General features: G+C 53.5%; 10 protein-coding genes and 1 non-coding gene across 11 annotated transcripts; 6 read left to right on the top strand and 5 right to left on the bottom strand.

Moving 5' to 3' along the window:
* Positions 1–9: 9 nt before the first annotated feature.
* On the bottom strand, positions 10–2053 carry CAOG_07627 (hypothetical protein). The gene is made up of 2 exons (XM_004343451.2): positions 861–2053; positions 10–731 (listed from the first exon to the last, which is right to left on the bottom strand). Exons 1-2 carry the CDS (start codon positions 1980–1982, stop codon positions 231–233), a joined length of 1623 nt encoding a protein of 540 aa, XP_004343501.2. The 5' UTR covers positions 1983–2053; the 3' UTR covers positions 10–230.
* Positions 2054–3641: 1588 nt separating this feature from the next.
* Positions 3642–3714, bottom strand: CAOG_09791. Its single transcript has one exon. It is a non-coding gene; the product is annotated as a tRNA-Ala (tRNA).
* A 223-nt stretch (positions 3715–3937) lies between these two features.
* CAOG_07626 (pyridine nucleotide-disulfide oxidoreductase domain 1) lies at positions 3938–6268 on the top strand. The gene is made up of 6 exons (XM_004343450.2): positions 3938–4145; positions 4370–4618; positions 4704–4777; positions 4880–5504; positions 5600–6013; positions 6116–6268. Exons 1-6 carry the CDS (start codon positions 4002–4004, stop codon positions 6212–6214), a joined length of 1605 nt encoding a protein of 534 aa, XP_004343500.1. The 5' UTR covers positions 3938–4001; the 3' UTR covers positions 6215–6268.
* Positions 6235–8708, bottom strand: CAOG_07625 (hypothetical protein). Its single transcript, XM_004343449.2, has one exon. It carries the CDS (start codon positions 8677–8679, stop codon positions 6319–6321), a length of 2361 nt encoding a protein of 786 aa, XP_004343499.1. The 5' UTR covers positions 8680–8708; the 3' UTR covers positions 6235–6318.
* A 228-nt stretch (positions 8709–8936) lies between these two features.
* On the top strand, positions 8937–11727 carry CAOG_07624 (hypothetical protein). The gene is made up of 8 exons (XM_004343448.2): positions 8937–8989; positions 9122–9227; positions 9862–9899; positions 9994–10137; positions 10314–10675; positions 10899–10995; positions 11086–11177; positions 11278–11727. The coding sequence occupies exons 1-8, from the start codon at positions 8956–8958 to the stop codon at positions 11545–11547; spliced, it is 1143 nt and encodes a 380-aa protein (XP_004343498.1). The 5' UTR covers positions 8937–8955; the 3' UTR covers positions 11548–11727.
* Positions 11685–14064, bottom strand: CAOG_07623 (hypothetical protein). Its single transcript, XM_004343447.2, has 6 exons — positions 13206–14064; positions 12825–12977; positions 12518–12682; positions 12221–12438; positions 12027–12138; positions 11685–11944 (listed from the first exon to the last, which is right to left on the bottom strand). The coding sequence occupies exons 1-6, from the start codon at positions 13929–13931 to the stop codon at positions 11876–11878; spliced, it is 1443 nt and encodes a 480-aa protein (XP_004343497.2). The 5' UTR covers positions 13932–14064; the 3' UTR covers positions 11685–11875.
* A 148-nt stretch (positions 14065–14212) lies between these two features.
* On the top strand, positions 14213–15162 carry CAOG_07622 (hypothetical protein). Its single transcript, XM_004343446.2, has one exon. The coding sequence runs from the start codon at positions 14237–14239 to the stop codon at positions 15086–15088; it is 852 nt and encodes a 283-aa protein (XP_004343496.2). The 5' UTR covers positions 14213–14236; the 3' UTR covers positions 15089–15162.
* Positions 15163–15237: 75 nt separating this feature from the next.
* On the bottom strand, positions 15238–17429 carry CAOG_07621 (hypothetical protein; the record flags this gene model as incomplete). Its single annotated transcript, XM_004343445.1, has 5 exons — positions 15238–15963; positions 16008–16597; positions 16675–16711; positions 16924–17004; positions 17112–17429. The coding sequence occupies 5 exons, from the start codon at positions 17427–17429 to the stop codon at positions 15238–15240; spliced, it is 1752 nt and encodes a 583-aa protein (XP_004343495.1).
* A 354-nt stretch (positions 17430–17783) lies between these two features.
* CAOG_07620 (hypothetical protein) lies at positions 17784–18691 on the top strand. The gene has a single exon (XM_004343444.2). It carries the CDS (start codon positions 17927–17929, stop codon positions 18392–18394), a length of 468 nt encoding a protein of 155 aa, XP_004343494.1. The 5' UTR covers positions 17784–17926; the 3' UTR covers positions 18395–18691.
* Positions 18692–18903: 212 nt separating this feature from the next.
* Positions 18904–20404, top strand: CAOG_07619 (Yip1 domain-containing protein; the record flags this gene model as incomplete). The annotated part of the gene is made up of 4 exons (XM_004343443.2): positions 18904–19460; positions 19574–19745; positions 19880–20071; positions 20214–20404. 4 exons carry the CDS (start codon positions 18904–18906, stop codon positions 20349–20351), a joined length of 1059 nt encoding a protein of 352 aa, XP_004343493.1. The 3' UTR covers positions 20352–20404.
* Positions 20405–20426: 22 nt separating this feature from the next.
* Positions 20427–21637, top strand: CAOG_07618 (hypothetical protein). The gene is made up of 2 exons (XM_004343442.2): positions 20427–20920; positions 21091–21637. The coding sequence occupies exons 1-2, from the start codon at positions 20683–20685 to the stop codon at positions 21546–21548; spliced, it is 696 nt and encodes a 231-aa protein (XP_004343492.1). The 5' UTR covers positions 20427–20682; the 3' UTR covers positions 21549–21637.
* Positions 21638–26948: the final 5311 nt, after the last annotated feature.

The raw sequence follows: 26948 nt of genomic DNA, 5'->3' as shown, positions 1-26948 counted from the left end.
AAAAAAAAAAACCGTTTTGTTGAAGAGGGTGTTAACAACATCAATGACAACTTGTGCAAGCATACCAGATGCCAACAAGCAGAAACAACTAGAAACCAGGCACAGACCAGAATCCAATACAATAACGAACGAGACAAAAAGAACATCCAGCTAACAAGAAAAGAGAGAGTGCGTGTGTGTGTTTTTGGAGAAGGAGGGCGTGATTGCCAGCAGTATCCATCTTGGCACTTTCATTGACCAAGCACTCGCATGGGAATGACACTGGAATCGCACTCCGCGGTGTATGGAGTGGCGGAGGAGCTCGAGCTGGATGCGACACCAGCGCCTTCGGATGGCGAGCAGCTCACGCGACTGGCTCGCCGCATCTTCTTGCAAGAGTCGCCGGTTGGGTTCATACTAGGGCAGGCCGTCGAATCGTCTGCAGGGGCTTCCCGCGAGCGGATGGCCTCCTCGTACGACAGAACGTGCATGTCGCGATTGGCCAACTTCCATCGGCGGTAGACGCGAATGTAAAAGCGGAGATGAACGATGAAGAGAGTAAGCCAGATAATCCAGCTGACGATGAGAAGCAGGGCCATAAAGTAGTAGTTGAAGCCTTCAGCCGCGTCCGAGATGAGCGGCAGCAGGAAGGTGTTTGTCGTCCAGCCAATGGTCAAGCCAGCCAAAGCGTAGCAGGCCACGTTAGCCTTGAGCTGTCGCTTTTCGCCTTTTGTGAATTTGAGCTTGTCCCACTGAAAAGATGCAGACGGACAGAGAGAAAGAAGTGAGCGGTTTTTGTTTTGGTGTTGCTTTTGAGCTCCATCATCCCAAATACATCCCTTCATTGCAAATCTCGCAAACAAACAAAAAGCAATCTGTACCTGCTTGAACTTTCGTTGGTGGAACTCGAGGCCAAAGCGGAAGTGGCAGATTTCGCAGCGAAACTCTTGCGATTGCAGCAAGACGAGCGGATCAATTTCCTCCTCCTCCTCGTCGAGGTCCCAGACGACCGCGTCGGGGAGATCGAGCGAGCTGTCTGACGAAAAATCAGAGTCCACGCTAGCACTGTCGCTGTCCGAGCCAAAATGCGAATTATTCGGCAATGGGGCAGGTGTGCCAGCGGCAGACTCGATCACGACCGTAACGTGGTGGTCTGAAACGCGGTGCAGCTGCTCCGTGGACTGCGACGGGGAGACGTACGTCGATGTAGATGCCGACGACGAGGTTGACGGCGTGGCGTTCGCAGCAGCAGCAGCAGCAGCAGCATGGCTTGTTGCTGAGCGGTCGTCGTCGTCGTCCTCGTGCTCCGGCTCTTGTTCCTGCTGCTGCTCTGGCGGCGTGATTCGCGCCGAGCAGTTTGCCATGCCAAACCAGACCCTGAGGCACTCTGCGTGCACAAACCCGACGGATCCTTTGCACAGGCACGGCTGGATGAGCGGGAGCTCGCTCTCGTCCTCGGTCAGCTTGCAGATGCGGCAAGTGACGGCGGACGCGCAGCTGACGTTATCCGCATCCGCCGCGGGAGGTCTTTCAGCAATGCTCACAGCGGTATGTTGTTGCTGCTGCAGATGCTGCAGATGTTGATGATGATGTTGATGATTATTATTGTTAGGATGAGGGGAGATGGGCGATGGGTGCGGTTGTGATGTGCAACAACTGGCTGCGGGTGAAACAGCCGGCGTGAGTCGCTGCATGTCAACAGACTCTGTTCCCTCGTTGCCAGTAGTGGACGACGACCCGGTCGCTGCTGCTGCTGCCGCTGCTTGTGAATGCTCAATCATCATTGCGGTTGTGGTGGCAGTTGTGGTGGCAGGGGCTGTGGTTGTAGAGGTGGTGGTCGGCCGATGACACGGCATGTGGGGATGGAGCGACGGCTGTGCGAAACGCGGCTGAGTCGTGCTCGCTGACGCATCAGCAGCAGCAGCAGCAGCAGCAGCAGCAGCACCATCACCAGCGACTGTCGTCATTCTTGTGCTTGTCGATCCACGCTTTGGTGAATGCATGTTGTCCTTTTCCCGCTTTCACACAAAAACAAGATTAAAAAAAAAAAAAAAAAAAAAAAGAGGTGTGCAAATGTTGGGAGAAAAAAATAGAGTAAAAAAAAAAAAAAGCGAACAAAATGGAAAATCTCGCATTGCGAATCGAGAGCGACTCAAACATCCAAAAAAGCCAAAGCAGGCGTCAGGGTTGAAGACGGTGCATGTCGACAAATGGACAAATAGGGTGTGTGGCTCGTTGCTTGTTGTCATGCTTGCAAAAGCCGGACGAAAAGAGAGAGATAAAAAAAAAAAAAAAAGGCGCCAAAAATGCCGCGCACGTGGAAAATGATAAAAAAAAAAAAAAAAAAAGAGCGGCAAGGAATGGCACAAAAAAATCGCCGAGATATCAGAACACAACAGCAAGAGATGACGGAAGGGGAAAGAGACGCAAGGAGCAAACGCACACGGAAGGACGTAACGCGAGATGAAGAAGGATGGGAAGAGGACGGGAGCTCAAAGCGTGTGTGCGGCGCATGGTGACAAAACGCCGACAAAAAAAAAAAAAAAAAAAACGGACGTCGGGTGATGTTGCGATGTTGCCATGAGAAAGAGAAAAAGCACCGCAACGGAACAAAGTGTGAGATGCGATCGTGTTGGATGGGGGTTGAGGATGAAGCGTGTGGGGATCCAGACGAGCAGAGTGGCTGGCGGCGGAGGAACTGGTCGCGAACGAACAGCGATACAGTAAGGAAACGGGTCTCGGCGAAACTTGGCTCTGATTTCGCACTTGCGTATGGACAGCTCAACCCGCAACCCGCTAGATCCAGTGTGCAGCATGAAGTGTTTCCCGATCCCTCGACTTGGGGGAGGGGGGGAGTGCGCACGCTTTGTACATGTATGTGCAACGGTTGATGGTAGCTCTACGATCTTACAAAATCCACAATCTACTTTGCGTGAAAGAAATTCAAGATCAATGAAGAATTGCTTTCAGGCATCAAACAGTCGCCTGTGTTGCTTTGCATGATTGTGACGCAGAGTATGGAGGATTTGCTGCACCAGGGACGGGAAAACCCAACGAGCTGAAACATTTGCGGAATCTCGTGTTTGATGAAAGGGTTGAGAAAAAACTTCACGGAAACACATCCCCTAGACCCCCTCGTCCCCTCGTCGTTCTGGAGCCTTCTTACCAACTTTCGACGAAGTGGCGAAACAGCGTCCAAGTCCAAATCAGAGGTCGCAAACTTGTACTGATGAAGAAACGTCGCAAACTCCTGGAGAGATGGAAAGTCGCCGAGAATTTCCATGGCGAGGACGGGACCAATGCGCTCCACACCAGAAGTGTAGTCGGAGCCGAGCAGCAGCGCAAGATCGATCAGCTTTTCTCTATCGAGCGCGAGGTAACTCTCGATTGCAGAACTCGCGTAAAACTCGGCGTACTTGTTCGGGTTGAAAAAGTTTCGATACACGCGACGCGCACCGAACAGAAACACGTCGCTGTCTTCTGTGATGGTTCCATCCGTGATGCCGGCGTTTGACAGCTACCGTATGAAGCGCAGAGTATCAGCTTGATAAAGATTGAGATTGTGCGAGTAGTGCAAGAGACACTCGCGTAGTTGCAAACCAGCGAAACGAAAAAAAAAAAAAAAAAAAAAAAAAAAAAAAAAAAAGCCAAAGCAAAAAAAATGGACTTGAACGGAGTCGAACCGCTGACCTCATCGATGCTAACGATGCGCTCTACCAAATGAGCTACAAGCCCTTAGATGTTGATGTTGCTGGGCACAATCGGTTTTGATATTGGCCTGGTCGTTGGATTCGAAACTTCAGCTCCAAAATTCAGACGAAAACCAAGACCCGTCTTCAACTACCATCCATCCTATCAAGATTGCCGAACAAGTGGTCACAACCCAGCCAAATCTGCACAATGAATGCAGTCCTACTTGACGTGCTTGCGAGTTTGCAGTCTACTTTTTTTTTTTTTTTTTTCCCTCCTTTTCGACCATCTCGTTGAAAATTTCGCGCGTTTCAAACTCCAAGAATCAAAACATGCATGTTGTAGTGATTGGATCCGGCATTGCAGGTGCTACATGTGCAGAGTCGCTCGCAGTAGCCTGGCGAAACCAACCGGAACACCGAATTACGCTCTTGTCGGCCTCCCCAATGCTCAAAACGGTCGCCAACTTTCACCAGGTACGGAAAAGGGCAGCTTTCTTTTTGTTTGCTTGCTCTCATCCAAGCAGTCAAGCAGTGCGTCGTCTACTCTTCCCATGCATGAGCAGAGAGACAACGCGAATACGAAAGATTCGCATCTGAAACCAACAGCATGCTCACTGATCGCAATCGCTCCATTTCAACGACTCTGACAATCTCCATGCGCCTTGTGCACACTCTCGACCTTGCTTGTTTTTTCGCAGCTGTCGCGGACGCTCGAGACGTTCGAGATTGTCGAGCGCTGGCTGGATGACGCGCTGCAGTATCCCAATCTGAGCATCGTGCACGCGACTGTGGCCTCCGTCGACACACGCGCCAAGTCCGTCCTGGACACGGCAGGTCGGCGCCATGCGTATGACAAGCTCTGTGTCTGCGCTGGAGCGAGACCCAACCTGATCGCGACCGCCCATCCCGAGCACGTCATCGGGATTCGCGACACGGAGAGCGTCAAGGTACAGTCATGCCGGAAGTGGTGCCTTTGATCGGGGGGTTTCGAATGCACTGAGCTGTGCGAATGTATGGATCTCTCTGATGCAGGATTTGCAAGCGCGGCTGGGAAGTGCGCGGCGCGTTGTCGTTGTCGGCAATGGAGGCATTGCGCTGGAGCTTGTGTAATCGCCTCGTGTTTGCATCATGTCATCGATTTGACAGCCCCCCCCCCAACCAATCGCTCATTCTGATTGAAATTTGTTTTTTGCCTTGGATTGCTGCAGACATGAAGTCCAATTCTGCGACGTCGTTTGGGCGGTGCGCGATGAGCACATTGGCACAAGCTTTTTCGATGCGGGTGCCGCTACGTTTTTCATGTCGGATGTCAAGCTGGAATCAGCGGGCATGAGCGAGAACGAGTCAACGGCAACACTTCGACATGGACTGCCGGAAGAACCTGAGGAAACCGAGAATGGTGTCGCCATTTTCACTCCGCACACACTCCAACAGCGCGCTGCCAAGGCCGCTCTGGCCAGCGCTCGTGCCGGCGTCTCCGATATTCCTTCCTCACAGGCTCCTCCAGAGCCAAACCAAACAGCTCCTGCTATGGAAGTCTATTCTGGGGCTGCGCTCGGTCCACGGTGGCAAGACCAGGCTCGCTTGCATCCAATCGGAGAGCGCATCGATACCCCGCGTCGAGTGGTCGAGCTCTCGACAAGTGTTAGTGCCGTACTGTCTCCGGCAGAGTTTGTCGCATACCGACAGCAGCACCCAGCTATTGTGCACAATGACACAGACATCCTCGACTGGCCTGCCATTGTTGTGCTGAGCAACAATCGAGTTTACGGCTGCGACGTCGTTGTTTCGGCCACCGGAGTAGTTCCGTGCGCTGATTTTATTGGTCCTGAGGTGTGTGTATGATCGCGTGTGGTGGGCTGGTTTTGTGTCATTTGCACGGCGCCGCTGAATTTTGGAGGTTGGTGCTTGGTTTCCTTGCTGTACAGATTCTGCGAGCGTCGGACGGCGGGATTGCAGTGAACGACCAAATGCAAACCAATCTGCCCGATGTTTTTGCGGCGGGCGATGTGTGCACAGTGCAGTGGCCGACATCGAGTCACTGGTTTCAGCTGCGATTGTGGACACAGGCGCGTCAAATGGGCGCCTATGCTGCGCGTTGCATCCAAGCTGCGGCCAAACACGAGCTGGCCTTGTTGGACTTTTGTTTTGAGGCATTTGCACACGTCACCCGGTTTTTCGGCTTCAAGGTAGTGCTATTGGGGCTGTACAATGCGCAAGGACTCGCCGTTGGGGACTACGAGGTTCTGCTGCGGGTGACACGAGGGCACGAGTATATCAAGCTTGTGCTTGCCAATGGGTGCGTTCAAGGTGCCGTCCTGATTGGCGAGACAGATCTAGAGGTATGCAGGAGCTTGTGTGGCTGTTGTTGTTGTTGTCGCAATAGCGAAACTTGAAACGAACCTGGAAGACTGATGGAAACTGCGCAACTCTCTGTTGTTCAGGAAACGTTTGAAAATCTCATTTTGAATCAGCTGGATGTGTCTGCATTCAAGGACATGTTGCTCGATCCCGACGTAGACGTTGAAGATTATTTTGATTAACCGATGGTGTAGGGTTGTACCTTCGAAATAACAATTGTATTAACTGACAAAACAAAAAAAAAACATTGTGCACAAGAGTCTCAAAGAAGACGACACTTAAACGCTCAACTCAATTCCAATCTGTCATCTTGTGCGTGATGGGACAACAACGCAACACCGCGCTTGCTCAGGTTCGTGCCCCGGGTGTGGAGCTCGCGCACGGGGCTGCCGGATGGCCATCGATTGGCAAACTCATCGGTGATGCCACGGCAATCGTTCAAGAACAGTTGGCGCAAAAGCGGAAAGCCAGAGGCAAGAAGCGTTGTAGACGCATCCGTGACTGGGCTCCGTCGGAGAACGAGCACTTGCAGTTTGTGTGCAAATTGCACCAATGCGGCAATGCCACGATCTCCGACCGTTGTGTCTGTCAGAGTGAGCGAATGCAGCGACTGGCCAGAGCCAACCGTTGACACACTCTCGTCTGCCTGGTCAGTGTGGGACTGTTGCTTGATCACTTGCGCTGCTTGCTCGATTGCGTCGTCATCGACAGCCGTATGGGCAAGATTGATGTTTTCCAACCCAGGCATTGCGAGGCACAGAGCGAGGGTGGCGGGAGTCACCGACGAACAGCCATACAGAACGAGCTTGCGAAGCTTTGGAAACCGGTGAATGCTCGGATTGATCAATCCTCTGTTGCAGTGCATCAAATCGAGTTCGGTGATGGAGGGGCAAAAGTTGGCAAGGTCGGTCACGGCGAGATCCGTTAGCTGGTTGCAGCGCCAGAGCCGAACGCTGGTCAAACGAGGGCATGAGCAAGCCAGAACAGTCACGTCGTAGTCAACCAGCGGCAAGTAGGACAAGTCGATGCGTTTGAGCAAGGGACAGTTCTGAGCCACTGCGCGAGCGGCGCTCCCATCGAGTCCATCGCAGGCCCGCAACGACAAATCAATGAGATCACCACCGCTCGCGACGAGCAAGGCGCTGAGTCCAGCATTGGTGATTTGGCCACATCCTTCAAGATCCAGATGCGAAAGTCGAAGGCCAGACAGGGCGAGGTGGGTCAGGGAAAAGTCCTGCATCTCACTCACGTGCTTGCACTTGAGCACGCGCAATTGGGGACACGCATGGGCAATGTGGTTGATTCCAGCGGCGGATATTCCCATGCAGTACGAAATGTCCAGGTGTGTCAACGAAGGCGGCAAGCAAAACAGGGTTCGATTGGTGATGGTGCATCCTTGCACGTTCAGCGACACTAGCCCGGTAGCGACACTCAGCGATGCACAGAGAACGGACTCTGAGATGAAAGCCGGCGAATGCGAAAAGTCAAGGTACCGCAGGTGGGAGGAGAAGAGTCGCAGGTGTCTCCGCAGTAGCCAGCGAGATAGCTGGGTGACAATGTCGCCCTCTGGTCGGTGGTGCAACGGTACCCTGGCTGAGGGTCCTGAAGCAGCATCAATAACGGCAAGGCTAGAAGAGGAAGGAGCAGCGGACGAAATGGCCGTCGAGGACGTCGCAGCAGCCGCTTCCAGGAGCATGGATGCGAGTTTTGAGGAAAGTTCAGGCGCGCGAGCCATCTCCACAAGGGCCGTAGCAGCAGTAGCAGCAGTAGCAGCAGTAGCAGCAGTGGTAGCAGTGGGGACAGCAGCAGCAGCAGTAGAATTGCGCACGCCTTCAACAGGAGGCACCGCTGTCGACGAACCCGACTGCGACGGCAGGGAACTGGAAGATCGTCTTGCGAGTACAATCTTGATGGGTGGTTCTTCATCGTGTGCATCCCGCGGTAAAGCGTCAGTAGCAGTCTCAGGGGTCTTATTTGCCAGTGTCGAGTCTGCTTCCACAGTCTGCGCAATAGTTGTGGCGACTTGACCGGTGAGATCTGGTAACGGTGTCAAACGGGTCGAGTTTCGCCAGGCGATGCGAAATTTGGGGCTGCGTGCCGTGCCTGCTGCTGCCCTGTCATGGCTCGGTGCATTCGAGGCATTGCTAGTACTATTGGCAGCCGCAGCTGCCAGTCGAGTGGTGGCGGCATCCGACGGGGCGCTCTGCAGTGCTGATGACGCAAGGAGGTCTGCAGCAGCAGGAGCAGCCGATTCGACGAGGGTCAGCAAGGCCACCGAGCCAAAGTCCCGCGAGAGGTCCATCGAGCGCAGCATGACGGCCGACGACATGAGACCGCGCCAACGCGAGCAGACTTGGCTGCAGCTGAACAAGGTCACTGCGTCGAGGTAGGCAAAGATTGTCAGGAAGAGTTCGTTTGGCAGGGCGTCGATTCCGCGCGGCGCTGCAGCAGTATCGTCAGCATCGGCAGTATCGGTAGTATCGGCAGTATCAGTATCAGTAGTGGTAGTCGTGATGGACGTATTCACGAGGAGTCGTCGACTGGACAACCCCTCGGTCGTCGCTGGTTGGTCTGGCAGATTGAGTGGCGGCAGCAATGGACCAACATTGTGCATCACGCCGCCTTCCTCAGTCGTCCAGACATTCATAGAAGGAAACGTAGGGGAATTCAAAAAGAACAAAAAAGGAGAAGTGATGGTGAGAAGGAGGGAGTTTGAAAAACTCTGTTGGAAAGTTGAAACAAAAATTGAAGGGAAAAAGTGAAACAAAATTATCTGAGCAGACGCTAAGACGCATATCGTCAAAGAAGAACGCTGCACTCAGAGGTCGGCATTCAACATGAATGCAGCTGCTGCTGACACATGAATCCAGATCCAAAGCCAGAGCGCTTGTCACTCTTTTTGAGCTTTGCAATACAAACAATAATGGCGGAAGTGCTGAAAATCGTGCTCACTGGTGGTAAGCCTGCTGCACCTACCCTTGTCTTGCCCTGCCAGTGAACTTTTGAGTAACGAATGGTCATGCTTTTTACCTCGGAATCTCTTCTTTCTCGCTTTTTCCTTCGCTTTCTCCCCTCGCCTCGCTCCACAGGCCCCTGCGCCGGCAAGACGACCGTGCTCTCCGTGCTCAGCGAGTTCTTTGAGCGTCGCGGATGGAAGGTCTACCGCGTCCCTGAAGCTGCGACCGTCCTTCTGAGGTATAAAAACAAAAAAAAAAAAAAACCGCAACAACAACACGCGATTTTTGGTTCTCGTTTGTTTCCCGCGCTTTTTTGTCTTGTTTTCCATTGTGGCGCGCTTCCATTCAAAGCTGTGCCGTCGATGCGTCGCTTCGTGGTGCTTTGTTGTTGTTGTTGTTTCTCCTGCAAACGTGCGCTGATTGTCGCTCTTCAGTCGCCAGCAGCCTTTGTCTGGTCGCTTCTTATCGGAGCCACGAATCGCGCCTCCCTCCCTCGCTCGACGAGCGTCAAGGGACGAAGCAAAAGCGTGTTTGCTGGTCGAACGAGCGGATGGCTGGAATGCGCGTTGGTGAAGTCTGCGCAGTGGACGGCTGCGAGCAGAAGGCGCGAAAAGGCGAGAGGAGGGAGAGAAAATGGGGGGTCACAGCGCAGTGCGCAGTGTGGCTGGACTTACCATTGGACTTGCACCCCCTGCGATGACATGGATGATGCGCATCGAACTACTTGCAAAGATGTGCGAGAGGACCACGTTTCTGCAGTAAACCGGAAAAGTGTTGGTTGCGCAGAGATCGAACGACTCATAGTCACTGGATGCTCACCTTTGTGTCTCACCTTGTTGGACATTTTATTTGCACACGATCGACTCGGACAGCGGAGGTGTTTCATTCGCCGAGCTCGACGCCAGAATGGGTATGACGTTGCTTGTGTGGATCTAGGCATACTTTGCTCCTTGTTTGGTGCTCATCCATTTTTGCTCGTACTGAACCGGAAACCCCAACAACAGCCGCACAATTCCAAAACAACCTGCTGAACGTCATGCTGCGCTTGGAGGATACGTACCATGACCTTGCGCGCGGTGCTATTGCAGCCGGAGCTACTCAGAGCCAAGTGTTGATTTGCGATCGTGGCGCGATGGATGCTTCGGCTTGTAAGCGCATGCCTTTTTGGGGGTTTTCCCCTGATCTTGGGGGAGGAAGGGGGGGGGAATTTACGAAATGTGGATATCTTCTCGAATGAAGCGTCGATGTTGCGCAACTCACTGCCCGGGGGGTGGGCGCGCGCTCTCTCTCTCTTTTTCTTTCTCTCTCACACAATCGCATGCAGACACGGAGCCGGAACTCTGGTCCCAAATTCTTGCTGATAACAATTTCACAACCGTCGAGCTGCGCGATGGTCGCTATGACCTCGTTTTGCATCTTGTGACGGCCGCCAATGGCGCCGAGCAGTTCTACACGACAGAAAACAACTCTGTGCGAAAGGAGGGCATTGAGCTCGCACGCCAATTGGATGCGCGTGTCGCCGATGCATGGCTGGGCCATCCCTACCTCGATATTATTGACAACTCGACCGGGTTCAAGGAGAAGCTGCAACGTGTGGTCAGTGCCGTGTGCAAGCGCATCGGATTGGAAGACGAAGTTCCGAGCAAGGGTCGCAAACGCAAGTTCCTGGTTTCGGCCGTCCCTGATGTAAGAGAGCTGTGTGTTGAGATGTTGTGTGTGTGTGTGTGTGTGTGTGTGTGTGTGTGTGTGTGTGTGTGTGTGTGTGTGTGTGTGTGTGTGTGTGTGTGTGTGTGTGTGCGTGCGTGCGTGGTTGGCTGTCGTGGACATGGCTGTTGTGGAACTCACATCAAGCCGATTCCTGCATGCATTTGTTTTTGTTTTTTTTTTTCTCCTTTTTTGCAATAATCAGGAATTGCCAGTCAAGGTGCAAGACTTTGATGTTGAACACGACTACTTGGTGACTGCCGACGGCACTCAAGCGCGTATCCGCCGACGAGGACAAAACAGTGAGAACTCTCAAAAATCGTCTCGGGGAAAGTTTTGGGGGGCCGTTTCGTTTCCACTACCCGTTGCTCACGCCTCGCCTCGCTTCTCAGATCAATTCACTTATACGCACACTGTGCGTCGTCCCGTTATTGATGGTCAGCGGGTGGAGGTCCGACGATCAGTCACTGGCCGCGACTATGTTGTGCGTTTCCCAAGATAGTTTTCGCTTTTGTATCGTGTGCTACCAGAGCGTCGCCGCCACTCACTGTTGATGTATGTTGCTTCCGTCTGCCTTCCGACAGGCTCTCCGTGCGCAACGTGAGCCACACCACTGCACTGTGCACAAGCTGCGTCGTAACTTTATGTTGGATGGCTATAGCTACTCGCTCGACATTTATCGCGCTCCTTACCCTCCGCGGTGTGCTGGTGGTCTTGTGCTTCTCGAGACGTTTGTTCGCTTTGGCGCAGAGCCCAATCTGCCTCCATTCCTCAAGATTGACCGCGAGGTCACCGATGATCCGCATTTCTCCATGCACTATCTTTCCGCCGACCCGCAAGCAGCAAGCTCATGATTTTGTTTCCACTCGTCAAACATAAATAGGGTTGAAAACAAAGGCTTGCCGACCTGCTTGAGGCTTGTAGTGAACAAGAAGTATAGTGGCAGGCTGAAGAGTACTTTTACGTTTGGGGGGGGGGGTTGTTGTTGTTGTTGGTTTTTTGGTTGGTTTTGTTCAATAAAATAGGGTGAAGCAATCACGCAACGACAGTCAACCTAACTCGATGTGTTATTGCAAGTGGTGGATGGGGGAAGTTGGGGGGTGGTATCGACAGAGGGAAGAGCTGGAACTTTGCTGGACCAAATCCTCGCCAGCAAGGCTCAGAGCAATACTGTAGTCTAAGTTATGCACGAACCGCCGCGGAGGGTGAACCAAACGGACTGTGGCGTACGGGAGAGGAAATTGATTCCGTCTGAAAATTCAAAGAATGGCGCAGCGCGTTAGATATCGGAACGTAACTCGGCTCAATTTCAATCAGACTCAAGCGCGCTTACCCGAGCTCGACGGAGAAGGGTGCGAACACCGTGTGAAGCATCCGAGCCAGCATTTTCCAAGAGGCTGGCATTTGTCGCCTTGCGTGGCCGCATGGGCGTACCTCCGGGGGATCTGAATGGAGAAGCAGGCAGATTAGTTTTTATCAACCAAAACCAAGCATGCTGTCGCAGAGAGTGCGCCAGTAACAACGAACCGAATGGAATCATTGCGCTTCAGCTGGAAGGCCTTTGCTTCCATTGCAAGAGCGGACGTAATGTCCTTGGCGCTGGCGGGGGCGGATCCAGGAGTGGTGACGCTTTGGTTGGAGCTGACTCGGCGCAAAGCCACGCGCTGGATGTCCTCCAAGCTAACAGAGAATCCCTTGGCCTTCTTCTTCCCGGAAGCCTCACCGTCGTTCTCGTCGCGCTGTGTCTAGTGTGCACAATGTTGAGCGTTTGCCATTGTTTTTCGGTTGTGTATTTTCGTCGAGCACGAGCATGCGAGCTGGTACCTTTTGCGATGCTCGACCCAGCACAATCTTGTATTCCTTCGGCATCATCAGCGGAGGAAGCGGCGGTGGCGGCGGTGGAGGAGCACCCATGCACATGGGTGGCATGGGTGGCGGAGGTGGCACAAAGGCATCATTCGACATGGAAGGTGCGTGGTCCTGCAATGGCTGTGGAAGTTGATGGCGCATCAAAGAACAATCAATCCAAGATGGAAGACACGAGTATGAAGGAAAACCAGGATGAGCTACGTCTCGCGACGCAGAAACCAAACAAAAAAAAAAAAAAAAAAAAAGGCCCGAGCTCAACTACCTGATCAGCAACTCGCTTCCTCAAGATGGACATTTCGCTCTCGAGTTGCAGAATGCGCTCAGTCAGCTCCGATACGGTAAAGTGACGCTTGGGCGAGCCACCGGACGGAGCATCGGTGCGCGCGAGCAAAAAGTCACCAACGGCGCGCAATCCCTGTGGTGGGTGGCAGCCATTCCAAAAATGAGTTTGCTTGTTGTTGCTGCTGTTTGAGATGCCAAAAAAAACCCACGCAAGCGCATCACGATCAAAAGCGATCAAAAAGCATTGAAATCCAGCCCATTTCCTAAAAAAGGGGGTTCTCGGACCGTTTTCAAAAAACACCAAACAAAATATCGCTGATGCACCCACACACAAACGCAGTCGACGAGAAACACCGCTTACCTTGCTAACAACGCCGGTGATGGACCAACTGCTGGAGGCGGACGCTCTGCTCACGCGGATGGGGAGCGGAGACTTGGTCGGGGAGCGGTTGCGCGAGTCGGATTCAAATTCGCGGCTGCGCGAGCGTTGCAATCGGACGGATGCCGCAACGCCCAGGTCCAGGTCGGCAAAGAACTCGCCGTCGCCGTTGATGCTGTCGACGCTGTTGGCAGTGCCAGGCGTGATTGGCGGGAGCAGAGACGCCCCACCACCGGATGCATGAAACGCGAAACGGTCGGCCGCCGCCGCAACAGTTGAAACAGTTTCAGAAACGGCGTGGTGGCTGCTCGCCATGTCTGCGCCCGCCGACACGCCGCCTTCCCCTCCCGAAAACTCGCCATCAATAGTGCCAAACTCGGCCGCCATGGCAGCAGCAGTTGCGGCAGCAGCGGCGGCAGCAGCGGCCCGCTTCTTGCGATTGTTGAGCTTTGTCGAGGTCGAGCCGGATTTGGCCTTCTCCACTCGCGACGACAACGACGCAGACACTGGCGCAATCCGCTCGCTGGCCACCGACGAAGCAGGCGTGAACAGCGGACTCGAACCCAGAGGGGCGAATGCAGACGCGGGGGTAAAGTTCAGGTGCTTGCGGGGCATGTTTGGCGTGATCGGTGGCTGGCGCGACGCCGAGTAATACTGCTGCTGCTGGTGCTGGCGCTTGGTGTGCGAATGCTTGGCGTGGCGACCCATGGTTAGTGAGCTTGATTCGAGGAGGTGTTGTTATATGGTGGGATTGTGAGCTCAGGTCTCAAGAAGGGGAAAAACAAAAAGGAAAAAAAAAAAAACGCGAAACACGAAACAAGAAGTGAAACGAAGATGATTTGAAACAGAGACTGAATCAAAAAAAAAAAGTTGTAATGAATGACGAAAGTGGTGCAGTTTGGCAGATGGATTGTGAATTGTGTTGCTAAACCATTGAATGGTTTGTTCAGAGCTTTTGCTTTGTGAATGGCGTGAACCAGTCTATCTGCTGCAGCCAAACCCAACACAAAAACATGCTGACTGGCCGCGCATGGCCAATCCTGCTGCGGCGACAAGGATTATTAGCAGTGCGGTGCACGAGTTCAATAGACGCCAAGCAATTTTACACACTCGCGGGATGTGCTCAAGCAAGGGCGGCGTCGAGTGCGCAACCAACTGCGAACCAGCCAAGAGAGACCAAAGCGCCGCGATGGGCACAGCGACCGGGTGAACTGCGCCAAGTGCAGACGGGCCATGGACGAGCATCTGCAATGGCGACTGCGACAACAACAAGCACAGCAATAGCAGCAGCAAGCGTGCATTCAGTGCTGGGCGCGGGTGCGCGACGGATGATGCATCTCCAAGCAGCATGGCGCGCTGCTGCAACCACCGCTGCGTCACAGAGCCGCGCGAGTCTGACGACCCTGCTGCCTCGGATGGATGTTGCCAGCAGTATGGACAGTGGCGCGTCGCTGCGATGGGCTGCTGCTGGTCGGACGTCCGTCGCAGTCATGCCGATCGCAAGCCAGTCCACGAGCGCACCAACGCAACCCGCCCAGGACGAGTCGTCATTGCAGAGTCCTCCGAACTATTGCTGCATGTCGGGTTGCGCAAATTGCGTGTGGGATCATTACCTTGATTCGGGTGCATCGACGTCCTCCGACTCGACGCAGCAGCAGAGCAACCTGACCGACAGAATCGTCGAGCACGGATTGCCCGGATCTGCCACCGCCGCTGCCGTGGAGCAATCCCAACCCGGGTCTGCCACTTCCGACGCTGCTGCAGCAACACCTCCCGCGCCCTCACCGCCACCCCTGCGACCAGAAGTGGATGCTGGCATGAAGGCATTCCTCGAGTTGCAAAAGCGATTGCAGGCGCAACAGTGAAAGTCCTATCGTTTGTAAATTTGATCCTTGTATTATGGAAGCATTGTCACATTAAATTTTAATCACTGGTCCTGCAACTCCTGCTCGAGAAGCGTGTGCTTGCGTGCGCTCGCCAAAAAAAAAAGGGGGGGGCAAAATAAAGAAACAGGCTAGCGCTGCTGAGAAGGATAGGAGCTTCGAGAGGCCCTGTTGCGAGGGTCTTCGACTGAACTACCGGAGGTCGAGGTAGTCGCTGGAGACAGCTGAGCAGGAAGCTGAGAGACGTGCGTCGAAAACTGAGAGGTAAATTGGGTCAATGAGGTCGGTAGCTGAGTGGGGAGCTGCGCTGCTGTGAGCGAAGATGGGAGCGAGGATGGGAGCTGGGCTGGCAGTGATGGTGCACTGGGATTGTACCCCTGAGCCGCGAACGGAGTGGGCTGCGGACTGGTCAGCGCTTGAAAGCCTGCAGGCGCTTGAAGCAGCTGGGCCAAAGAGGCAACAAGCTGCGGGTTGCTGGCGAGGAGCGCAATGGAGTTGAGGTCGAGTTGCGAGAGCGCGCCGGTGGCGGGCGCTGCGGCAGCGGCATCGAAAGCGCCGCCAGTCGGCGGAGGAGCGCCATATCCAGGGAACATCGAGGGGAAGCCTTGATACGGGTTGTACGGCGCTCCGCCCGGTACTTGCGAGAACTGATGCATTGAAGGATCCCCAAACGGAGCGCCAGCATACGGTCCTGGTTGTGGGTAGCCCGGGTAGCTCGGGTAGCCAGGCTGCTGCTGCTGATGCTGCTGCTGCTGCTGCTGCTGCTGCTGCTGCTGCTGCTGCTGGGGATACGCCGAAGGGGGTGGAAAGTGCTGCTGTAGTTGTTGCGGCTGTTGCTGCTGTTGCTGTTGCTGTTGCTGGTGTTGTTGATGATGATGATGCTGCTGCGCAACATCCGCACCTTGGGTATGATCCCACGACCGGCCATTGCTATCGCGGATCCGGTCCGAGCGGCTGTCGAAGGAGCGATCCCGCTCTCGATCGCGACCTCGATCACGGTCCCGGGTTTGGTCTCTGTCTCGCTCATGGTCACGACGATCTCGAGGTTGGTCGCTTTGGTCTCGTTGGTCTCTTGAGTCGCGATCTGAGAGCTGATCTCGAGTGCGCGACTCGTTGCCTCGGTCTCGGCCTCGGTCCAGATGGTTTCGGTCTCGTTGCTCTCGATAGTCTCGGTGGTCTCGGGAATCGCGCTGGTCTCGGTGTTCTCGGGAATCGCGTTGCTCTCGGTGATCTCGGTGATCTCGGGAATCGCGCTGGTCTTGCTGCTCTCGAGTGTCGCGTTGCTCTCGAGTGTCGCGTTGGTCTCGTTGATCTCGTTGATCTCGATAGTCGCGGGGGTTTCGGGAATCTGAAGCAGAGTCGCGATGTTGGCCTTCCGATCGACGATCTTGCTCTCGTGGGAGATACGCTTCGAGTCGCAGGTGCATAGGACGTGTCGGACTGCGGCTAGCGCTCCGATCCCTCGATGTAGAGGACCTCCTGCGATGTATCCTAGAGCAAACCCGGAATCAGAACGGTTGTTGCAGAAAAGCACAAAAAAGGGGGAAAGATCGCGGTCATTTCGAAACTCACGGGCACTTGCGACCACTTGACCTGAATGAACGCCTGCACGGAGCACATTCAAAGTAAGGCTGTGTTACAGACCAGATCCAGACAATTTGTTGTTTGATAAGGGCGCCAAGCCAATAAAACAAAAAGAACGTGAAAATCGGGTGAGCATGAAAACACAAGTGTCACTCGCCCGCCGAGCAACAATGCATGCAAATAGTAAAAACGCCTTGATGTTGCATCCAATCCAATTCCTGTGTGTTCATTACCGTGACTCGGACCACAGATCCGTTGAAGATCGGATCCTTGGTTCGCAACGCCGCGGCGACTGATCGCTTGTCTTTGAACTCCTGTCACCAGCGGGGTTTTTTGAATGTGTGTTTGTGTGTTGTGTTTTGTTGGTCATGTTAGTGAGTTGATCAATAGCACAACAAGTACAAGTGCAATCTGAGCTTACAATTCGAGCATGAGGGCCGCGCCGATCGACCGAGTGCACGGGTCCGAACGTCTCGCCAAACGCGTGCAGGTCCTCACTCGAGAGGTGCGATCCGTAAGGGAGAAAGATGCCGAACGGCATTGCGTAGTAGTTCTCGGCTCGGTCGCGGTCGGGCTCGCGGCCAGTGCGATCGCTGGCCTGCTGCTGCTGCTGCTGCTGCTGCTGGTCTGCTGCTGGTGCTCCTGTGCCTCCGTCGCTCCCTTCAGTGCTGGCGCTGTGCAGATGCGCCGCGTCGCTCGACAACGGCGGCGGCGGCGGCGGCGGTGAAGGACTGCTCATGCTTGTGGAATCAGGAAACGAATCCAGAAAGCAATGGAAAGCAATGGAAAAAAAAAAAAAAAAAAAAAAAAAAGGACTGAGAAGGCTGAAAAATGGCATTGCGTTGTTAGAGAATCGCTGGCAGTGCGATGATGATGAAGATGCTGATGAGTGAACTGTGCGTGTGTGTGTGTGTGTGGGATATGACAATGCGGGCTCGTACAGCAAGAACGCAGACAGAGCAGCGGGCTTTGGTTTTGACTGTGTGGTTGTCGACGTCGGCATGATGACCAATGACGTTGTTGAAACGAAAACACACACATTCGGTGTCATTGTTGCTTTGGCCCAAGGAAGACCAACAATGCAGTCTTCTGTTCGGAAACAAACAGAAACAAACGAACGAAAAAAAAAAAAACCGCGAAATTCGCGCGCAATTTTTTTTTTTTTTTTTTTTGCCTTTTTGTCCCTCCTTTCTCTGAACAGTCGCGTTGCAAACAAAACCAAGCACTCAAAGCAGAATGGCGCCTATTGCAAGCAAGCCTGATCCAAGCCGAGGGACGCCGATGGCCATGGCCGCACTCAGGCGACGAGAGCAGAAGCAGGAGAGCAGCGACCCGTCATCACCACCGAGCAATGGTGCACCCGCTGCAGCCACGCCAGCTGCCGCCGAGACGGACGTGCTTGTTGCAGCGTGGGACTGGATTACGCGCAATGTTGCGCTGGCTACGGCACTGAAGGCAGTGCTGTGGGTTTTGCTTCTGCTGATCTTTGCCGAGCTCGAGTTTGGCACCGTGTTTGTCATTCTGTCCACGCCGTGGCTGATCTTCACCAACCTGGGCTCGGGCGAGTCGGCTGCCGAACGACGGAGACGCGATCCGCATGCAAAGAGCGCGTACTCGGTGTTTAACAAGAACTGCGAGCCGCTGCAAGGCGAACTCAGAGCGGAGCAGCTCGATGCTGCGCTGCGGCAAGGCCGGATGATGTGAGACACGGAACCAACGCTGCATGGAGCAGCTTCTCAGGACGAGAAGCTGCGCTTCCTGCTTGTGAGAAGAGCGTTGTTGTTCAGCGCGGAACACGGCTCGATGCTGCTCAAATGAAGGGTCGCAAGCCTGCTGTATCGCGCAGTTCTCCCGCTCTCTCGCTCAGAAACACAAGGATAAGCTTCCTCTGTTTGTGAGAAGTGAGTCGCAGAGTGCATTGTGTGTGTGGATGGGTGAGTTGCACAAGCCTGTTGCGCTGGGTGTACTGTACAATAGAATGTCAATGGTTTGAGCTGCTCCACGATCGATTCTGCTGCTATGGTTTCGACCACGATTCCAAGATTGAGGCTTGCGAACTCGCAACCAAGTGCGTATTGATACTGTACTACTGTTGAATGTGGATGAAAGCGACGGTGACAAAAAGACGCATTATTGAGCGATTTGCTTCCATGGCCAAACCCCTTCCATCCATCCTGACTTGCAACTGCGACATGTTTCGCCCTTTTTCCCAAATGCTATTGGACAGTGACTGTCGAGTGCAGTCCTTGTTGTGTCTGAGAATGTCAGCGTTTGCCGGCTTGACTTCAGAGTTTGGCAGCCGAATGCAGCAGCCGCCGCCACCGACCTCCACGCTGTCCTCCCCGATGTGGGTCAGCAGCACTGCGAGCAGCGGCGCGTCTGCTTCCTCTTCCTCTGCGCCCGTCGGCAGTGGAGGCAGCAGTGCCAGCCCAGCTTCCTTCAGCCAGAACAGCTTCGCGACCATCCAAATCCACCCTGCCGCGTCGTCCTCGGCGGCGTCTCGAGGGGCGGTGGTGCTGGAGGACGAGGTCTCTGGTCTCATGGATGCGCCACTCGCGGCTGGCTCAATGCGAGGCGGCGACGGCGGCTCTGCACTGGCGTCGTCATCGTCAAGCAGCCGAGGCGGCGCGTCGGGCGGCGTGCGTGCACAGTACCATTCGAACAACGCAATGGTCGGGCGGGCGCAGGACATGCTTGGCAAGACGGGACTTGGATGGATGCTCGAGCTCGAGACGGAGGATGGCCAGGACGCCAACGATCGCCCGCTCTTGTACGACGTCCCCAAGTCCACAGTGGTCTATTGCATTGGTCACTCGTGCTCGATCGTGCGCCTGTTACTCACCTTGTCATTCTTGCTTCATTTCAATCAAAATCGATTGCTAGGGAGGAGCTGGATATCGACATCAAGGACATCTTTTACAAGATTCGATGCGTATTGCTGCCATTCCCGTTCTTGGGATTCCAACGCTCTGTTGTGCGCGACAACCCCGATTTCTGGGGCCCGCTGTTTGTAGTACTCATCTACGCCCTCGTGTCCTTGTATGGCCAGTTCAAGGTAGGGCAAAAGCATCGGACAAAACCAGCTTGTAGCAAGCTTTGTGATGCTCACTTGACTCGCGTTCTCTTGCGCCCCCCCCTCCCCGCCTCCCTCCCCTCCATCCCCTCCGCCATCGATGCTTCGAGCTACAGGTCGTGTCGTGGATTCTGACCATCTGGTCGGTCGGCAGCTTGCTCATTTTCGTTCTGGCAAGAGTCCTTGGTGGCGATGTCAGTTATTCGCAAACAATTGGCGTGATTGGATACTCGCTGATTCCTCTGATTGTCACTGGAGCCGTGCTGCCCGCATTCCGTCGCTTCCCAGAACTCAGCATACTGTTCAAGGTAAGATCTGGCTGCAAGGAATCAGCAGTGCGATTTGCGGATCAGTCCGTATGTTCCTGTTGAAGCTGTTGACGGCTCTGACTTCACACTGCTTCTTCTTTGGTGGGTTTGTTGTGCTGCTGCTGTGCTAATAATCGGACAGATTCTTGGCGTCCTGTGGGCTGCCTACAGTGCGGGTTCGTTGCTCGTTTCCGACGAGATGCAGAGCAAAAAGACGCTGCTGCTGTATCCCGTGTTGCTCTTGTATATTTACTTTTTCTCCCTGTATTCGGGGGCATAATGTATTAGTTTTAGCTGAGCTGTGAAGCGCATCTTGACAGGGGATTTGATAGCAAGAGTGGTTTGCTTTTTTTTCGTTTTTTTTTTTTGTTGTTGTTGTTGTTGTTGTTGTTGTTGCCCAGTGATGCATTCGCGTTCGAACTGACACACTTTACAACTGGTTGGCCAACTCGCAATGCATGTCGCGCATGTGCCAGAAGCAGACGTCTCGATTTTGCGCAAACTCTTCGCGTAGCGTTTTTCGATGCCACTTAAAGCCGATTTCCAAAACCCAAAACCTGACTCAGTCCTGATTACCCCCCTCAGTCCACAATCACCAACCGCCACAAGCAATGTCGCGCAACGAAGAGCCTGAATTCTACCACGACAAAAAATTTGAGGGTGTCTCCTTAGAGACGCTTCGAAACGCGCCTCTGGCAACCAACCTGCCTCGGGCGCAATGCATCATTCGGCAAATCGAAAACAATGAGCCGCCAGTGCGCGTGGTGTCTGCTCCGGATGGCAAGCGCACGCTCAAGACCCCCGTTGGTGTCTCGCTGCAGCATCCTGATACAAAGCAGAGCTGGACTTGTATGTGAGAATGAACAGTCAATTGCTGAAAGGCCAACCAGGGGGGAAAAAAAATCAAAACAGCAAAAGCGGGAGGCGTTTTTTTTTTTTTTTTTTTTTTTGCATGTTTGCTGTTTGAATTTGTTTGTTTGTTCCTTTTCGTCACTGCTGACTCACATGTATTGTCACAGTCTTGGTTGCATGCCGACCAAAGGCCGGTCTGCTTTCGGTGAAGCTCGCCGAAGAGATTACCAGGAAGCAGGAAGCGCTGGATGAGGCCGAAACTGCTGCCGACGCGTCCCTTCAAGACTCGGAGAAGCCGACGCGCAAAAAGGAGCAGGCCACCGCAACTACGTTTGGTACTGACGAGCTTTGGGTTTGCCCTCGACGCCTCGCTGCGGCTCTCGATCAGAATTGGGGCTTTGTCGCCGTTCCGTTCCAGTCCGATCCCGCGAGTCCGGAGCTGCAGAATGCCGCCGCAAAGCTAATGGAGACGACCCCCAAGCACATTCGACTGTATCACATTGGCAGTAACATGATGTTGTGCATGGATGGAGCTCTGAGCGCGTCATTGGCGCCTTTGGAGATTATGACTCGCTTGCTGAACCCGGCTCCGGTCGCTGCTGCCTCAGTTGCGGCACGGGGATGAAGCGGTTGTTGCTCACAGTGCAGTTGTGCTAGCTGCGTGTTTTGAATATAGAGCTAATGCAGAAAATTTTGGAGTTTAATGTTACCATCCCGATCTTTAATTTTCGACACCCCCTCTTTTTTTCACTTTTTCGCCATCCCTGGGACCTGTGTTGATTTCCGTCTCGCCCGCGACATCTGCATTCGTGGTACAGTGTACCAGACACATTTGAGAATGAAGCAGCGAGCTGGGGGAGAAGATTCGAAGCGAGAACAGACGAAAATGAAAATTCAAAAAAACAAAACAGCATGTTGCCCAATTTTCACAAAGCATTACATGACACACAAACAACGTGTCGCAGCGCCTCCGCTCCACTTGATGTAAGACCTTGGTAGGGTTAGCCAGGCAATGCTGTTGTAGAAAAGTGTGTTTTATTTCACTTTGCAGGCTGAACTGCAATTCCAAATGCATGCAAACAATACAAAGACATCAACGCCGAGTCTTCTTCGCAAAGAACGACCGAGTCCTGACAGTATGACACAGGTACTCTACATACATCTAACAACGAGCGATTCAAACAGCACATCTCGGGCAGACTTGCTGGGTTGAACCTGAACTTCCCAACCCACGCGGATTTGCCTGATGATAGGAGTGCTCGCTGGCCAGAGCGTCGCGGATACGAGTGTAGAATCGACAAAAGTCGCTTTCGCCTCATGCTCATATTGAACAGTACCTTGCTCATCTCGAACAATCAAGCCAAAGACGTTGTCACCGATGCGGTGGTAAAGTTTCCCCGTGTCCCGAACCACTTGAATTGCTTTCACACGGGTCGAGTTTCCATTGATGCTTTGTGGCACTGTGACCTTGACAGGACGGTCATCGTACGGGTCTCGTTTGGTATGCTGCTCGCCTTGCCAGTATTGCGCTTCGTCCATAATGATGTCGGCAATCTCGGCTGGTAATGCTGGCAGAAATGTGGACTGATCTTTCAGCTCCGGTCCGCTGGTCAGCAAGCAAAACACGGTCTGAAGGTCGTCAGCGGTTGCTACGCGTGGAAGTAAGGAGAATGCACGAGGGTTAACCTGCTCGTAAATGCTGTGCAACGAAAAAGCACCGTAAATGAGCAATCGGAAGGCACACTCCATTGGTTGGACAGCTCGCGTGAGCTTCAATGGCTTCAGTTGGCAAGGACAACTTACTAAAGGCCCCGTCCATCATAGCTCCTATATAAATTGATTGCTTGAGAACGAGCATTGCTAATGCAATTCCGCTTCAGACTGTTGAGCAATGCAAGTGAGTGATATGGATGACCCTGGCAAAGTTAAAGTGCACGACACCATACGTTGTAAGCCTCGGCTTCGGGTCCACCTTGAACGCTTCGGCAATCGCCTGGGCTCCAACATCTGATTGTCTTCCAAACTGTGCGTTCCATCCATCAGTTAGCTCTCTGCTCCAAGTGGAACTATGAGGGATAGCGGCCGTACAAGAGCACAATCAGCGTCGTGTTCACTTTGAGAGCCTCAGCAATCGCCTGCGCTCCCGCATTGCCAATCCGACTCTTGCCCAAACTGTCCTTTCCCTTCCATCAGTGAGCATTTGAATGTCATCTGCTGCATCACCCACTCGTATGCTTCAGTCAAAGAACGATGCTTTACTCGAGCCAAGTCAGGGTCTTGTTCACTTTGAGTGCTTCAGCAATCGCGTTCGCTCCAACATTGCCGATCTGATTCTGCTTGAGCCTGTGAATTCTCTCCATTCGTGAGCACTCTGAATTCGTTTGCTGGATCGCACATACACAAGCATCCTTGAAGAGAGATGCTTTACCCGATCTCAGTCACCATCGCGTTCATTTTGAGTGCCTCAGCAATGGCCTGCGCTCCCGCATTGCCAATCCGACTCTTGCCCAAACTGTCCTTTCCCTTCCATCAGTGAGCATTTGAATGTCATCTGCTGCATCACCCACTCGTATGCTTCAGTCAAAGAACGATGCTTTACTCGAGCCAAGTCAGGGTCTTGTTCACTTTGAGTGCTTCAGCAATCGCGTTCGCTCCAACATCGCCAATCTGATTTTTAGCCAGACTGTCCGTCCTCTCCATTGAAAGTCGTTTGCATCAACAATCTTAGATGACTTACCTGAGCGCTTTCAAGGTCGTGTTTACCTTGAGTGCCTCAGCAATGGACTGCGCTCCAGCATCTCCAATCAGATTGTTGTCCAGACTGTTCATCCCCCCTCCATCTGTGAGTGTTCTTCATACTCGGCAGGATCACTTTCTCTCACATTCATCACTCAAAGCGAGATGCCTTACTCGAGATATTTCAGTGTCTTGTTCACCTTGAGTGTCTCAGCAATCGCCCGCGCACCAACCTCGCCAATCTGCCTATTGAGCAGACTGTCCTCCAATTCGTCTGAACACATGCAGCCACACATTACCAGAATTCGGCTTTCTCTTACCTGAGTTGTCCACTCGCATTCTTGACAGTGTCATATAAATCCTGCGGGCTCTGGGTCATACTCTGATACGACAGCATTGCCGGTGTTTTTTGTTTGTTTTTTTGTTTGTTTGTTTTGTTTGTTTTGTTTTGTTTTGTTTTGTTTTGTTTGGTCCAGTCAGTAACTTTCCCTTCGCCTCTTTCTGCTCATTTCACAAGATCATCTCAGAGCGAAGAGCCAGGATGGTACCCAACGCACGGGAAGTGCAGCGACAATGAAAAACAAAAAAAAAAAAAAAAAAGAAAGCTATCCAAGATATTCCAACAAACTGTAATGAAGACTGAACAACGCAAAAACAAAGGCAGAGACGCTAATGGAAAGTTCGGATGACCAATTGAAACACGTAATGAAGGAAAAGCACCAAACGAAAAAAGAAAACACAGAAAGAAGTGAAGGCTTGGATTTGAAACCGAAAGATCAACGATTGTTTTCTCAAAGTCCTTCACAGATTTTCGCTTCAGTTTCCAAAACTCTGGCTTGTTTTGCGCCAACATCTCAGGTCTAGTCTGAGTCGCAAACGTATACAGTACGACCCGCACACATCGGATTTGCAAAAAAGCCCCACCAAAAATTTTGTTTTCAAACCGATGTGTATTTGTATTTATCAGTACTCACACCGTCGTAACAACAAAAGTTCGCTGAGCTGCGCCGCTGGCATTGGCGTACGCAGCTCTAGTCAAACATCTGCAGCCCAGATATGATGTCTGGGGTGCTAACAACATTTTGGTCGTCACAGAGGACGAGAATCATCTTTTGGAGAGTCGAGTCGGGCTCGATTGCGAGTGCGTTGCCCCAGAGCTTATGGAAGCCTGGGCTTCTCTTGAGTTCTTTGTTTTTGCGGCACGTGAAGGTGTCTTGTCTCGCACGATTGAGAACAAGGCTTCGGAAGTGCGCGACGGCATGAGTCGGGTGGATGATTGTGTGATCGAAGCGAGCTCGGCACCGCAACGTCCAGAGTGACCATCTGGCCAGGTGGAACAAGATGGTGAGACACGAGCGGGAGTGGTCGTCCTTCTTGTCCGCAATGAGTAGTTCGTATCGGTGTGTGCGCCAGGGTCCGAGCATTTTGAAGTCGTCGTGCCTAGGGAACCAAAAGCCGTGAGCCCGCTTGAAGATCGTCTCTGCTTCGCCCCACACTGCTTCCGCGAGAGGGCATTCCACGATCATGTGAGGCCAGGTCTCCTCTTTGTCTGGTCTTCGGCAGTGTGGGCAGTCGAGCTCGCCTGAGTTGAGTTTGCTTTCTGCTGCTTCGGGGTCTTTTCGGCGGAGGTACTGGGCGGCGTGGCAGCCCAGCCACTCCGTGTCATGTGCGATTCTCCATAGCAGAGCGCTTTGTTTGCGCTCCACCAGCGGGGAGCAAGACAGTTTGGCAATGTCGACCCATTGCTCCGGGAGCCTTCTCCAGCTAGCGAGTTGTTTGGGCTCATGCCTCGCTTTGGTGAGTAGCTTGCGGAGCTTCTTGATCCGCAGTCCTGGCGCCGACACGAGCATGGGCGTGTGGTTGGCTCCTTTTCGGCCCTGCAGGATGATGCGCGTTGGATCGATGTCGAGTTCGGTCAGCAGGCCGATGAGCCAGTGCTGTTTGTTTCGCTTGATGACGACGGCTTCTTGAATTTCGAGTGGGTCTACGACTCTGGCATGTTCAGGCATTTGGTCGATGGAGCCGTCCTCGTGGACGTGGTGCGGTTGCCCTAAAAGTTCTTTCGTGCCGTCCTGGGTGAGCTCGAGATGGAAGCTGCGGAGGACTCCGTCCGGCGTCTTTCCCCAGCGTAGTGCCGGTTCAGGGCCTTCGTGCTCCAGCAGTTGGTCGAGCTGCAACCGTGGGATGAGCTTCGCGTGGGCCCATTGGGCGGCCTTGCCAGCGTTTCGGTGATTGATGCCGCTCTCGATTTCGGGCTTTGTCCGGTATCGCTCTTCGTCCCCATCAATTGTCCTGAGATGGTGAACGTAGCAGTAGCCCGAGTTGGCGAGGATTTTTCTGTTTTTCGTTTCGTTGTATTCGCCGCCGACTGTTGACACCCAGAGGGGCGTCGTGCTCGCTTGGTCGCGAGTCCGTGGTTGGGCGAGCGTGGGTTGCAGCTTTGCCCAGGCACTCAGTGCCTTGTGCCAGAATAGTGACGTGGTTGCGGGTAGCGGAGGGCCAGCGCCTACCAGCCGTTGAAGGCCGAAGTATCTTTGCACCTCTCGCCTGCGGCTCAGGTCGGCTGTTCGGAAAATTTCGTTCGCAACCATCTGCCAATCGCTTTTTGGGCCGGTGCATAGGTTGACAAGTGCTTGACACAGGTAGGCTTTGGAGCTCGTAGCTGGGTCGAGGAGGCCAAGGCCAAAATGCTTTGAGATGGTCGGGGCGGTCAGTGTGGCGAGGTTTCTTGTGGGCCACCTTTTGCGCCAGATGAAGCGTTGTATCATGTTCTTGATTTTCTCTAGCTGGCGTTGGTCGACTGGGACGAACCTAGCTTGGTACCAAACTCTCGAGAGACCGATAGTGTTGGCAATGAGGACTCGTGCTGGGTGCGACAGTCCGCGGCTGCTCCAGCGATGAAGTGCGCGCTCGGCTTTGGCAAGTGCAGGCTCGTAGATGTCTTTGATGATGTCTCCGTAGCCTAGCATGACTCCCAGTACTCTGGTCGTCTTGCTTCGGTCAATCCATTCGACGCCGAGGCTTTTGAAGACCTCAGGGATCTCGTCGTTCCTGCGGGGACCAAGTGGGACAATTGTGGGTTTCTCTTGGTTGATGGCGAGGTTGCTGGCTCTGCCGACGGTTTCGTAGTGCTTGAAGAGAGCCATCACGTCCCTGTCGTTGCGGACAAAGATTGTGGTGTCATCGGCGAAGAGCGACGCTTTTGATGACCAGGGCTCGAGCTGTGGTCGCACATTGAGGAAGGTGATGTTCGGCGAGACTGGATGTAGTCGCTGATCACACCTGCGTA

This window comes from Capsaspora owczarzaki (genome assembly GCF_000151315.2).
Source record: "Capsaspora owczarzaki ATCC 30864 unplaced genomic scaffold supercont2.14, whole genome shotgun sequence".
NCBI lineage: Eukaryota > Filasterea > Ministeriida > Capsasporidae > Capsaspora > Capsaspora owczarzaki.
Note: the sequence above shows the minus strand (reverse complement) of the source record. Positions and strands in the feature narration are given on the sequence as shown.

Excerpts from the sequence above, each read along its gene's own strand:
- CAOG_07627 (XM_004343451.2), bottom strand. The coding sequence starts at position 1,982 with ATGCATTCACCAAAGCGTGGATCGACAAGCACAAGAATGACGACAGTC. Across the intron at positions 732-860 it reads ACCAACGAAAGTTCAAGCAG|TGGGACAAGCTCAAATTCAC; the intron begins GTACAGATTGCT and ends GCATCTTTTCAG.
- CAOG_07626 (XM_004343450.2), top strand. The coding sequence starts at position 4,002 with ATGCATGTTGTAGTGATTGGATCCGGCATTGCAGGTGCTACATGTGCA. Across the intron at positions 4,619-4,703 it reads GCGACACGGAGAGCGTCAAG|GATTTGCAAGCGCGGCTGGG; the intron begins GTACAGTCATGC and ends TCTCTGATGCAG. Across the intron at positions 6,014-6,115 it reads TTGGCGAGACAGATCTAGAG|GAAACGTTTGAAAATCTCAT; the intron begins GTATGCAGGAGC and ends TCTGTTGTTCAG.
- CAOG_07625 (XM_004343449.2), bottom strand. The coding sequence starts at position 8,679 with ATGAATGTCTGGACGACTGAGGAAGGCGGCGTGATGCACAATGTTGGT.
- CAOG_07624 (XM_004343448.2), top strand. The coding sequence starts at position 8,956 with ATGGCGGAAGTGCTGAAAATCGTGCTCACTGGTG. Across the intron at positions 10,676-10,898 it reads TGGTTTCGGCCGTCCCTGAT|GAATTGCCAGTCAAGGTGCA; the intron begins GTAAGAGAGCTG and ends TGCAATAATCAG. Across the intron at positions 11,178-11,277 it reads TCACTGGCCGCGACTATGTT|GCTCTCCGTGCGCAACGTGA; the intron begins GTGCGTTTCCCA and ends GCCTTCCGACAG.
- CAOG_07623 (XM_004343447.2), bottom strand. The coding sequence starts at position 13,931 with ATGGGTCGCCACGCCAAGCATTCGCACACCAAGCGCCAGCACCAGCAG. Across the intron at positions 12,978-13,205 it reads TCACCGGCGTTGTTAGCAAG|GGATTGCGCGCCGTTGGTGA; the intron begins GTAAGCGGTGTT and ends CACCCACCACAG. Across the intron at positions 12,683-12,824 it reads GGAAGCGAGTTGCTGATCAG|CCATTGCAGGACCACGCACC; the intron begins GTAGTTGAGCTC and ends CAACTTCCACAG.
- CAOG_07622 (XM_004343446.2), top strand. The coding sequence starts at position 14,237 with ATGCTGACTGGCCGCGCATGGCCAATCCTGCTGCGGCGACAAGGATTA.
- CAOG_07620 (XM_004343444.2), top strand. The coding sequence starts at position 17,927 with ATGGCGCCTATTGCAAGCAAGCCTGATCCAAGCCGAGGGACGCCGATG.
- CAOG_07618 (XM_004343442.2), top strand. The coding sequence starts at position 20,683 with ATGTCGCGCAACGAAGAGCCTGAATTCTACCACGACAAAAAATTTGAG. Across the intron at positions 20,921-21,090 it reads TACAAAGCAGAGCTGGACTT|TCTTGGTTGCATGCCGACCA; the intron begins GTATGTGAGAAT and ends GTATTGTCACAG.